This window comes from Vigna umbellata, chromosome 1, assembly GCF_029865625.1.
Source record: "Vigna umbellata cultivar VRB3 chromosome 1, Vumbellata_1.0, whole genome shotgun sequence".
Classification (NCBI taxonomy): Eukaryota; Viridiplantae; Streptophyta; class Magnoliopsida; order Fabales; family Fabaceae; genus Vigna; species Vigna umbellata.
The window spans coordinates 8,738,531-8,751,590 of NC_142165.1; the positions used below are offsets into that span (position 1 = coordinate 8,738,531).

The window sequence follows — 13,060 nt, forward strand, 5'->3', positions numbered from 1 at the left end:
TACAATAAGTGAGGTTTAAAAATGAAATTAGTTAACTTTATTTATATTTACGCCATTGTTACAATATTGCAACTTACGCGCCGCCACTATCCTATAAAACGATGCTCCATGACCTTGTCGCTTCTAAATTTAGCACTCATTCACCAATTATTTTCGAATTTAATACATATATTATGTTTTTATACGAGCTTTGTTAAGAAAACATGGTTAGTGTTTCTCCTGTGAACTTCTGTCTAGACAAACGTTTACTTCCACTATGCTATAGGTACCAATCAGTTTAAAAGAGTTGACCTACATAAGACAGTCATAATTTTTCTTTTTAGGTGTAAAGTAATTTAATTGTGAAAAAATGTCGTTAACCTTACAATTAAACATTTATTTAGAAAGTTTGAAAAAATCTGACAAATTAATTTACTTTATTATAGTCATTAATGTCAACTTTAACCACTCATCAATAACAGTTACCGTATTGATTACGTTTTAATTCTGTTCAACTGCTATTGTGACTAATCGGCTGCGAAATCTTTTTTCATACCTTGACTGTTTGGTCCATTTGACTAAACACACAATCATATCGAATCGATCAGTTCTCATCCTATAATAACGATTAGAATTAATCATTGCATAATAATGTTATCTATTTGAAAACTCGACGTAATTGTGTATAAATTATTCTTAACTCAATTTCTTGACAACGTAAAACTTTTGAGTTTCGCCAAATATATCCTTAATGTTACATCAACTGTGTTAAAGTTTCTAACCATATCTTTTCAAACCGGTAAGCTCTACGTTATGTACACAATTTGTAGTTGTAGCTTGATTAAGGACTAAATATTCATTTAATTGCGGTAGTTCTTCCTTGGGGTCCGCCACAGAAGCCATTGATTTGTCAATAAGATCCCCCACCACTAAATTAATGAGGATTAGTCATCATTAGTACAGATATATGATGGACTATTTGACATTTAATGAAAAAGATTCATTCATTATAATTGGTTTGGGTTTCGGTTAGTATGATGTGTTTTTTATAATTAAATCTTATATCACTTTTCGGTCCAGTCAATTTTTTTTTACAACTATGTAAAGTGATTAAATTAAGGTCCAGTTTATGTTTAGACAGGATTTTACTTTTTTAAGATGTTCCATTTTTAAAGTTTCAATTTTTTTTTTCAAATTTACGTGAAGTTTTGGTTGAGTTTTCTTTTCTCAATTTATATTGTTTATATGATAGTCAGTATACAAAAAATATGTTTAAATAATAGCTAAAGTTAGGATAGATTATTATTATAAGAAAATTATTATATTTGATTTTAATAGTTTTACAACGTAATATAAGAGAACTTTAACGATCAATAACGACATAGATTCAATTAATCGATATATATATATATATATATATATATATATATATATATATATATATATATATATATATATATATAATATTTAATGATTGTGAATCCATTAATAAGTTGATCGCTGAGGTAGATCCTTATATTGATCAATCTGATGCATTAATTTGCAAAAACATTTTAACACAAAACAATTAAATAATTATATTAAAACATAATTGAATAATAATTAAATTGATATTAAGTAAAATTTCATTAAAAATAATATAAATAGGAGGTTCTGGTAAAATAATTGATTATACTAATTACTTCATTTAATATCGAATAAAAGAAAAATAAGAGTGACTTAAAAAACTAAGGTATCAAGAAGTTAAAAGTGTTCGTCCGATCATTTATAAATACGGTAAAATTTTAATTTAAACTTTATACCCACATACATGATATCATATCATTTAACTTTATTTTAAATTTAAATGAGGTATTTAACGTATCAATACAACTTTTGTTATCTATACTACTTTTAAGATTTCATTTATTTTAATTAACATTTATTCTTCTTAATATATAGTGATAAATGCACAAAGTATTAAATTTATCTTATAAGGAAAATTGAAATTAATTTTCAATATTTAAATATACAGTAAACGAGGTTGGAAAAAGTGAAATAAAATTAATAGGTGATTAAATAGAATATCTATTTAATTTTCTTAGAATTTGATAAAATTATAAATATACATTTATTAATGATTTTCTCCTACATACTAAAAAACAGATAATATAAAAGAAGCACGTAGAATAACTAATAACATAAATATATTTTATTTGATTGTATTTTATTTCGTCATACCTTGAATAGTTCAATAAAATCACTAATATTGTTTCATTTCGTTCATATCATTTACATTTTTTTTTCAATGTTAAAATTAATATCTTCTCAAGTTAATGCAGAATTTTCTAAAGAGTTAAGTCTATAATTAAAATAAACAACAACAAAAGAATACAAACATTCACATTTGTCTGCATACGTATGCAAACATGCAAGAATAAAAAAACACTTATTTTTTAAGGACTTTTCTTGGTAGGAGTGTTAAGTAAAAAAACAAAAGAAGTAACAAATATTTCAAATATCTGAAAATTTCAACAAAAAATAATACAGGATTCTTTTGACTAGTTCATTGTGAGATCTTGCTTAACCTATAAAAATAATCAAAATTAGGATGACGAGGGAGTTTAATTATAAAAGTAAAATTTATTGAAAATTTAATAACTTACACATCTTCAACGTCATGGCGTATCTAAAACGGGCTATCGTGGGCCCATGGATGGGTCCATTCATAAGTCCACTTGTTACTCAGTTGGGCTAAAATTTATAAACTACGCTGTATCTGTCTTAAAGCGAATTCGTCAAATTTTACAACCTTTTTTGTTTTATACCATATATTTAAATAAAGTGATTTTATTCAAATCTTGACTTCCAGACATATACATCACAAATACTTCATATAATAATAGTTGTTAGATTTGATTTACTATTAAAAATTTGCTCGATTAATCAGTCATATCGTATTCTCTTATTTTTAGTAATCCATGGTTTTACTTTAACAGGGTTATCTTTCTTATATGATTACATACTTAACATATCAGTAAAATATTTAAATATTAGAAAATATAAAATACGTAAAATATGGATAGTAGAAACAACGACAATGTGCAATTTGGCTCCATCCAACACCATTCATTCTTGCGTTTTGTATTTCTCATCAATGGTGGACACATACAATAGGTATCCTTTAAAAATCACAGAATCCTTGGGACTCGTCGAAATTCTTTTCGGAGGTACACAATAAATCAAATACGACACTTTTTGTCCTCTTTTGTTTTTTTTTTTGTTTTTTCAAAAAGAAAAAGAGAGAGAAAAAGTAGGAAAATTAAATCTTTCTGTCTGCCAGCCATATGAAGCACCGTTTAGTCATCGTTGCTAGAAAATGACAACTGACACCTAAGACTTACAAAATTATGAGGTTTATAATACAGTGTTGTAGGCGCGGTACCCTTCTTTATTTTTATTTTTTCTCTTCTAATATTATTTTTCTATTTTATTTTATCCCTTAAAATGTCGTGCCTGGCTTACTTCATTTTACGCTTTTACCGTGTTTTTATTAGAGTCATTCTCCCTGCACCTTACTACCCTCATCCTGCACTTCCAAAAAAAATTATAATTCCAAGTATGTCCTTTCACAGTCAACGAGGAGAGAGAAAAAAATTGTTTAAAAAGGTTAATAAAATTTGAAACCCTAACACTTTAACTCATCTTCTTCTTCCCCTGCCGCATCTCAGTAAAACCCTAGACCTACACCCCCTCCTTACTCCCTCTTTTTCTCTCCGTCCTCTGTCTCTGGCATCCGACGCTGCTTTGCTCGCGTTCCTCGCTGGCGTCCAGGTTAGTAGCTTCCATCATGTAATATATTTGTTTCCTGTTATGTGCTTGGTTGGGTTCGTGGGTCGTGATTGGGTTCGTGGGTCGTGATCGGATCGGAGGTCGCTAGAGGTGCACGCCGCAGTTGGAAGTGCGGAAAGGATCAGAGCCGCAGTTGGAAGTGCGGCAAGGATTAACGCAGTTCGAACTGCGGTCAGCAGAAACCGCAGTTCGAACTGCGGTCAGCAGAAACCGCAGTTCGATCTGCGGCAAACGTATAACCGGAGCACAGAACCGGACTTCGATCCGCGGCAAGGAGAAAACAGAGAGCGGATTTAAAAAATGGCGTTTTCAGACTTAGTTTTTTTAATTAAATATAGATAATATATGTGATCTCCAGTTTGACACTGTTTCTTCATTTGAATTTGACTGTTTCTTCATTTGAATTTGAATTGAATCTGTGGTTGAAAAAATCTTTTGATCTGTTCGTCTTGTTGCGATATATATTGGTTATGATATTTTTTTTGAATTGTTTATATTTTTTTTGAAATGTTTTCTTATTGAAGTGTTTTTTATTTACACTATACCCAGTAGATACTAATGTAAAATGATTTTTTTATACTAGTAGATACTAACTTAAAATGGTTACTGACACTATACACAGTAGATACTAATGTAGTAGATACTAATGTAGTAGATACTAATGTGAACCAGTAGATACTAATGTAAAATGGGCTTTTTATACTAGTTAAAAAGATTTTTTTTATACTAGGTATCAAAATAATATAGAAATATAAAGTATTTATGTGGTGACTCTCTTATTTTCGTATATTTAATTTTATTTAATTTTTTTAATTTTTTTAATTTTTTTTAAATTAAAATAATAATTAAATTGTTTATTGAAATAAATAATAATTATTAATTTGGAATTTTTTGTAATAATTTAATTATTATATATGTAATTTTTTTAGATTTTTATATTATTTTTTATTTGTTTGAATATTTTTATTACATTATTAATTATTTTTTTGTATATAATATGTTAATAATATAATTGGTTAATAGATATGGTTAAAACTAGAGGTGGATATCATGGTGAGGCTTCATCCTCTCATAGTGAGCCATCAGATGAAAGAAGACGACCTACGGCATCTGCTCGTAGAAGATGAGTAGAAGAATATCGCGTGGACGTTATTCATGAGCATGATAATGAGGAGCAGGAAGAGTTATTACAGCATGGACATAGTCACGATGATTACGTTGAAGAGGAGGATATTCAGCAGCAGCATGACTGTAGTCAAGAAGAACATGAAGGTGAAGGTGAAGATGAAGATGAAGACGAAGCTGAAGATGATGGATTCCCAGGAGGTCCACATGACACCTCCTTACTTACTCACTATACCCAGCATGTTGCATTTGCCATATGGCAAGGCCGTGTTAGTCATCAATCTAAATTTTAATTGTTTAATAAATGTTACATTTTTTTTATATAATTATGTTTGTATTCAGGATCGAAGGGGGATAAAGGTTGTCACCCATGGCAAAAAATTGAAGCATTTTGGAATGTATCATGAGGCCATTGAGCCTTATATCTCCATGTCGGGGTTGGGTTGTTTAGTAAACCTCTCATACGAGTATGCCGATCATGGATTGATCGTTGCCCTTTCGGAGAGGTGGCACATAGAGACTAATACTTTCCACCTACCGATAGGTGAGATGACTGTCACATTAGATGACGTTATGAATTTGCTCCACTTACCCATCATGGGACAATTTTGTGAGGTTGAGGAGTTAGAGTATGATGAGGCTCGATCTCATATCATGGAGCTGCTTGGTGTGGACCACGATAAAGCTTCAGCTGAGATGAAACAGTCACGTGGTCCAAAAGTTAGGCTCAGCTGGCTACGCGAGGTCTACCAGGAGTGCATCCAGCAGGAGCGTTGGGAGTGTGCTGCTCGGGCGTACTTGTTGCATCTGCTTGGATGCACAATTTTTACGAATAAGAGTGCGACTCTAATTTGGTATCGTATCTCCTTCTCTTGCGAGACTTGAATGCTTGTTCGAGATATGCTTGGGGAGCAGCAGCACTTGCACATACATATGAGCAGCTAGGAGATGCTAGCTTCTATGAGATCAGACAAATAGCTGGGTATTCCACTCTTCTACAGGTACATTACCATCTTCTAAGTTTATTTTAATATTGTTTGACAATGAAACCCACGATTGAAGTAATGTTTTTTTGTAGAGTTGGATATATGAGCACTTTCCTACAATGGGAAGGAGGCAAGTGTCTGAGAGGTACATAGAACTTGATCCACATGCTTCACGATACATACCCCCGAGGGTGGGTTGGAGTTTGACAGAGGGCCGAACATTTCTAGATGCCCTCACTTATGATGTAGTTATCTGGAATCCATACCTTTCGCACAGACGTACATGTCCATTGATTGCCATAATTATGTACTCGGGATGGATCCGATTAGGTGACATGATTCATCGACATCTACCTGAACGCGTGTTGCGTCAATTTGGTTTTCAACAGAACATACCACAGTCACCTGATAGTCTTCTGATGCCAGACATTCCTACGATTGATCTAAATTGGTTGCGGTATGCAGAGCATGCCATTACTAGTGTCATTGAAGCTGATCAGCCACATGCGTGTGTTGATGGATACATAACGTGGTTTAGGCGGGTGTCGCACCCGTACATCACTCCAGGCAACGACGATGAACGACCTAGTCTTGCACCGCGCATGAGGCGAGACATTCCAGATGAGAGGTTGGTGCCTTCAGTTCGTCGTAGACGGTCAGCTGAGCTAGGATTGTTGGTATGTCTTGAAACTAATTGATTTTGATTTTTTTTCATTATCGTTGGTTCTTGTTTACTTAAATAATTTTTTTTGGTTATCTTCATTTTAGGGGGGTATGAGGCGTGTGATCAGGATGTTGCAGGGCATGTTAACCTGTCGAGATGTCACAGAGGGCACTGTAGCTTATCAACGTACTACTGAGACACTACAGGTAGCTCGTAGGTCTGTTGAAGAGTATGAGTCTAGTACTAGAAGAGGTGGTCGTCATGTGCGTGGACGTGCATCATTTTCTTGAAAGAACATTGTTATATATGATTGTTTTTTTAATGGTTATTTATGTACCGGTTATTTAATAGTTTGACTAATTTTAATATATTTAACATCTTCTATGAATCGTGTTTGTTTAATGAAATTATATAACGACAAGTCTACATAACAAAAGTCTTTAGAACTGCAAAAGAAGTCTACATAACAAACTTAATTTCAGTCTTCTGTAAGATCTACATAAGTCGTATTAACTGTCATTAAATTCACAAATGATTGCATCCTGTGTGTATAAAATGTAGACCATGCTCGTGCTTGTGGGTAACAATAGTTTGACGAAATTATGTCCACCATGGGTAAGGGACAATCCTGTTGTAATTGAACCTGAAAAATTAATATTCGTAAGTAAATCATAACATCCAATGGGTAATGCTTCACTTGTGATATGGAGGTTTACCTGTACGAAATGACATCCATTAACAAATCCAATGCTTAACATCCGATGTTGTGTGACATCTGTAGGCGGTGAAGTTCGTAGTGGAAATATGGTAAAACTCTGAACATATGACAAACATACTAAGATGACATTGTATCGATTTGCAATTGCATAACCAATGTCAGGAATGGTCATCCACTTCTTAGCATTAACCTTAATACATGTAGGTCATTAAGAAATATTTATGAAAAGAATTACAAAAATATAAATATATTACATGTTTATAAGGTAAATAAGCAATACCTGTGATCGATCATGAACAATCAATGATTGTCGTAGTTCTTCCAATCGATCGTAGCTTCCTACTAATTGTGCGTATTCATCACGCCATTGAGTTAATTCTTGGTAGAGGTCATGTCGGATAATGGGCCATGCCTCTTCACCTAGGCCCAACATAGCAGCAATACATCGATAACCACAATGACCATCAGCAACAACATCAACAACATCTACAATGAATGGATGACAAATCGGATGAAATTGATTTAACATTGGTATTGTCCTTCGCGTTTCTTCTTTGGCCTTCGATTTCACTTTGGTTTTTCGTGATGAAGACTCTGTCATCGAATGTAAAGTGTCGACGTGCTCAAAATATGATGGGTCATGTTTCGTAGACCTCTCATGCCGTGCATCTTTAGACTTTTGTGCACCCTTTGTTTTCACTTTATGCGTAGGAGCAACCATAGACGTCATCTCTGGGCAAGCAATTTCGATCATCTTCTGCTTTATGTTGACCTTTTCACCGATGTCAACCTTGTTGAATCTTTCTTGTACCAATTGAACTTCACGGTCAATGCTAAACTCTAGAAGCGATTCATTAGAAACAATACCTGAAATGCTTAAACGGGTCCACATAACATGAATTTCACCAAGTGGAATTATTCCAGGTTGATATCGTGCTAATACACAAGCACATGGTAGGCCGTATGTTGAGCTCAAAATGCATCCACAACGACCACTGTCCATACCTATTTTATTGACTCGCTCAATTTCATCAGCAATAAGTCCTAAAGCGTATCGTGAAACACGCCCAACAAGTCTTCTATATATTAAACCTTTGTAAGCATCACTTATTACGTTCAAACTTTTTTCAAAGGACGCCTTGATCTTGTTATGTTGTAGGACTATGACGTTATGCATGGCATCCCAACACGAGCATAGGTCTCCCATACTAGATCCCAATAATCTCTTCAGGTTCCAGTGCGCAGACTCAACCCTGTCACATATCACATTAATACATTACACACAAATGTGAAATACATAAGTACAAAAGCCGATGAAAATAAAAATTACCTGTTTGTTGTAGTGTTGCCTAGATGCATAACTTTGTTCGTCCACGCCTTGACAAAGTATGTCTTGTACGGAATTATCCAAGTGCGGTTGACATAATAAAAAAATAGAGGCCATGCAGAAGAGGCATACTCAAGACGATGAACATAAGCACTAAACATAGACTGGTCGTCACAATCCATGACATTCTGCCACACTTCCATCAACACATCCACTGACTCAACCTTATCCACTAACATCTTGCATTTGGCTCTAACATTTTTCGCAATGTGGAATGTACATAACATCTGATAAGTCTCTGGAAAGACATTATTAATTGCATTTATCAAAGCAAGGTCTTTGTCAGTGATAATAACGCGTGGACCGCCCTCTGATGTCAATAATAATCCTTTGAACCTTTCCAATGCCCAAGTGAAATTACTTTGGCGTTCACTTGAAAGTAATGCAAAGGCGGCTGTGAATGTCAAACAAGTTGATGTGACTCCCACAATCTCGAGCAACGGAAGTCGATATTTGTTCGTCTTGTACGTCGTATCCATTAAGAAAACAATATTATAAGAATTGACTAAGTGCACTGAATCGGGATGTGTCCAAAACAAGTCACTTACCACGTCAGAATCGTCCAAACATCTACTTCTCTGGATGTATTTGTCTCTATCTAACAACATCATCAACTGCTGCATTTCCGTTCTAGACCCTCTCAAAGATCGTTTGTACGTGTACCTCGCATTATATATTTGCTTTATCGTTGTCACGTTATCTTCATTATGTTCTTTCAGAGTCAAAAGAATATTTGACGGCTTTACTTGACTATTAGTCATGTCCACAAGAATTGATTGTTCAGCCGCATTTAACCTACCCGCGAAAGGATGACCGACCAAAGTCTCTGCTAATTCATGGTTGTGATAGCCGCACATAACCTTCAACACCCAACCATCTCCTTTAGGTTTACCCCTCAACCTAAATGGACACTCACATTTTCTTGTGCCAGAGAAACTAGGTTGAACATCTGCCTTATACTTCCTATACTTCCCGCTTCTTTCACAGCCTAACAAAATAAATGTCTTTCTACCAGCTTCACCAGTTGTTGTGTCAGATCTTATAGTGACGACAACAAATCCAAGATCAAATGCAATCTTTCGAACCCATTGAATTAAATCGGCGAGTGTTGGGAATATTTTATCAGTGAAAAATTGATCTGAATAATCACCCTCACCCACTTCTTTTAAAGAATAAGAAAACTCCGATATAAAATCAGAATTTATTTCAGAATCCAAATATGGATAGTTATCCATCTCATATAATTAAATATGACCTACAATAAATATTAAAATTTAAAGATTTATTAAATTACAAATAAAAAATTCAAAAACACTCCCTAATAAAAAATTCATATAACCTAAATATTATTAAAAATTCATATAACCTAAATACACTCCCTAATCACTCCGTAATGACTAACCATAATCCATGAAAAAAAAATTTAAAATAAATAATCATAACATAAAACAATTAATTTAAATTAAAAATAATAACATAATAAAAAAAACATAAAAAAAAGAGATAAAAAAACATGTAAAAAAAAGGATTGCAGGAATTTAACTACAAAATCATTAAATAAAAAAACATGCATGAAATAAAATAAAGAAAAAAAAATTAAACAAAAAAAAAACCATGCATAAAAAAAAATTAAAATTACATATCATTAACCGCACTTCAAAGTGCGGCTACAAAATGAAAAACGCACTTCGAAGTGCGGCCACTGCTTTCCGCACCTCCAAGTGCGGTTACCAGATTCCACTACCCAAACCTCACACTGTTTTCTTCCTCTCTCGCTCACAGCATATAAATCTCCCAAAACCCAGCACTATGACCACCACCCCAGCATTGTACTAATATAATTAAAAAAACATTAAATAAAAAAATTGCATCAAACAAACAAAACAAGAAAAAATTAAACAAAAGCATGCAAAATAAAAAAAAAAAGATATCACAAACCGCACTTCAAAGTGCGGCCCCATAATAAAAAACGCACTTCGAAGTGCGGCTGAGTCTTTCCGCACCTCGAAGTGCGGTTGCGTACCTTCGCCGGCGTTGTTCCTCTTCCTCCTGCCGTGACGATGTATCTCCAAATCTTACAATTCAATCCAATTACAATGTAGTAAACCAAAAATTACTTGCTGGCACAGTGCAAAACCAAGAACAGTGCACCTAAGGGACCTCAGGGTTTATAAAGAAGGAATATTTTTGTGCTTGTGGTTGGGAGTTAGAAAAATGGTTGGGGGTTAAAAAAATTTAATTTATTAATTACCGTTTTGACTTTTTATTAAATGAAGGGTAAATAGGTAAATTTGGGGGTGCAGGATGAGGTGAGGGAGGTGTAGGAAGATTCACTCGTTTTTATTATATTATTGCGTGTTTCTTAAGTATTTGAGATCAGTGGTGAATATGCTTTCACCTTGGACGGGTATTGCGCATCTTTAAAAATAATTTGGTTTAATAGTTTTTTTAATATTTATAAGTTTATTTAATGTGCTCTTAATTTTTTTTTCCAATTCAATATTTATTTTATTAAAAAAAATAATGTAGTATTTGGAAAGTGTATAGTGTGTTCCATCTTGTCAACTTTGGGGACGATGAAGCAATTGTCAAAAATTTGGGAGAAAGCTTGCATTTTTTTCCATTTCTTCTTTATTTTCTTAATTTGTAGAATCCTAATTTTATGACATATATTTGTTTGATTTGTATTTCTTGAGATGTTGAGATTTAGAATCTAAACTTGAAATTGAATGCCTAATGGATGCTTGTATATGGAAATAAAACTTAATTGATTACTAATCTTATGCTCTTGAATTTAATGTTTGGTTGCTTGTTTGAAGATTCAAGGAATTGAAACTTCATAAGTTATCATAAACTCAAAGTCACTATGGATAAGGTTTGAGTAGGGAATTGAAATGATTATTAATGCATGAGAATGAAGTGATTGAACTCTAATCTTAACAAATTTACAAATACTTTGTGTTATATTTCATTGCACGCCAACTGTTTTATGAAAATACAAAAAAGAGTTTCTTTAATTTTTGTGAACTTTGTGATCTAATTGAGTTAGAATGCAAAAGTTGTCGAGTGTTGTACAATTTCCTTGAGAGATAACAATATTTATCACTTGCTACGTTGCAACCAGTGCATTTGTCATTGGTTCAACAACTAACACTCTTGTCTTAATTGCAACCCTATCCTCCACTTGAAATTTCAACAACTCTAACTTAACTTCAAGATTTTTAATCTAGCTTGCACTTCAAGACCATGATTTAGCTTTTGCAGACGAGTCTTCTCCACCTTCAACACTTAAGCAACTTAGACAAGCTTCAAGAGGAACTCTTTCAACTACTCTACTTCCAGAACTGCTTGGGTATGAGAAGTCACATATCCTCGCCAATAATGAAGGATGGTCAGGTAGTGCACCATCATTATCTCAACAACATCCAAACTAATATCATGAATGGTTACATTTAACAACTCAACATAAAAAGGGATGGGAAACCCGCTCCCGCCAGTTTAAGCATGGTGTCCCCTCATTCTCACGTGCCATAGAGAGTTGCTTCTAGTCAATTTGGTGGAAACATGATCAACTCGAGGTAGGCGATTAAAACACTGGACATACTTGGTTTTCTCGTCGACAATCAATTGATTTTCACCTATGGATTTGAATTTATAAGAGTAACGCCAGTGCAACAGAAACTTAGGAGAACAATCACTTTTAAACAACAAGACTTAGTCAACAACTTTGGATGTGTTTCAAATCAAAGAACCTAGTTTTAAAGTACTCGAGAGACTAGGTGTACATGGTCAAAAGGGAACCATACTGAGCTCTGTTCTAGGAATCATATACAACCTTGGGACCATGCTTCAATTGGTAGAAATATATAAAAATGTTATTCATGAAGGTGATATCGAGTTGATGACATAAGACTTTGAAAGATTTTTAAAAAGCCTGACTATTAGGATGAAGTTGACTGGAGACTATATTCAAAGCCCACAACACATCACACTCAAAATCAGTCAGAGGATACAACATGTTTTAAGGAGGGCTTGGCAAGTCTTCACGTCAACTAGCCAAACTCTAAGCGATCTTCACGTCAATTGGTTGGTCTTCAACTAGTCGCTTACAAATGTAAATGCTATTTGGTTTGAGGAGCCTCCCATGCATCCAAACTACTCGGATGGTATCTACAAAAGGTACTCTAATGCTAAAGTCAATAGATGACTAAGCAGAAAAGCATTAGTTGCATGATGCATGTGTTGTGCATGTATATGAAAGTTATACCTTAGACTTTTATTTATATTAGTTGTTATAGGCTTTTACCTTTCTATCGGTATAATCACAGCCTAATTATACCTTAATTAGCAATCATAGTAGGTTGATTCGT

General features: G+C 33.7%; 3 protein-coding genes across 3 annotated transcripts; 2 read left to right on the forward strand and 1 right to left on the reverse strand.

Annotated features, from left to right (window-relative positions):
- The first annotated feature begins 4,865 nt into the window (after positions 1-4,865).
- LOC148204536 (uncharacterized) lies at positions 4,866-8,121 on the forward strand. Its single transcript, XM_088110211.1, has 2 exons — positions 4,866-5,666; positions 8,058-8,121. The coding sequence occupies exons 1-2, from the start codon at positions 4,966-4,968 to the stop codon at positions 8,119-8,121; spliced, it is 765 nt and encodes a 254-aa protein (XP_087966337.1). The 5' UTR covers positions 4,866-4,965.
- On the forward strand, positions 6,041-6,875 carry LOC148204537 (uncharacterized). Its single transcript, XM_088104200.1, has 2 exons — positions 6,041-6,598; positions 6,690-6,875. Exons 1-2 carry the CDS (start codon positions 6,041-6,043, stop codon positions 6,873-6,875), a joined length of 744 nt encoding a protein of 247 aa, XP_087960326.1.
- Positions 8,122-8,629: 508 nt separating the features above from the next.
- On the reverse strand, positions 8,630-9,925 carry LOC148204538 (protein FAR-RED ELONGATED HYPOCOTYL 3-like). Its single transcript, XM_088112689.1, has one exon. It carries the CDS (start codon positions 9,923-9,925, stop codon positions 8,630-8,632), a length of 1,296 nt encoding a protein of 431 aa, XP_087968815.1.
- Positions 9,926-13,060: the final 3,135 nt, after the last annotated feature.

What these genes read in the sequence shown, in the direction of transcription:
- LOC148204537 (XM_088104200.1), top strand. Translation starts at nt 6,041, where the DNA reads ATGGGAAGGAGGCAAGTGTCTGAGAGGTACATAGAACTTGATCCACAT. An exon ending in CAGCTGAGCTAGGATTGTTG is followed by an intron (nt 6,599 to 6,689) that starts GTATGTCTTGAA and finishes TCTTCATTTTAG; the next exon opens with GGGGGTATGAGGCGTGTGAT.
- LOC148204536 (XM_088110211.1), top strand. Translation starts at nt 4,966, where the DNA reads ATGAGCATGATAATGAGGAGCAGGAAGAGTTATTACAGCATGGACATA. An exon ending in GGTCCAAAAGTTAGGCTCAG is followed by an intron (nt 5,667 to 8,057) that starts CTGGCTACGCGA and finishes AATTTCGATCAT; the next exon opens with CTTCTGCTTTATGTTGACCT.
- LOC148204538 (XM_088112689.1), bottom strand. Translation starts at nt 9,925, where the DNA reads ATGGATAACTATCCATATTTGGATTCTGAAATAAATTCTGATTTTATA.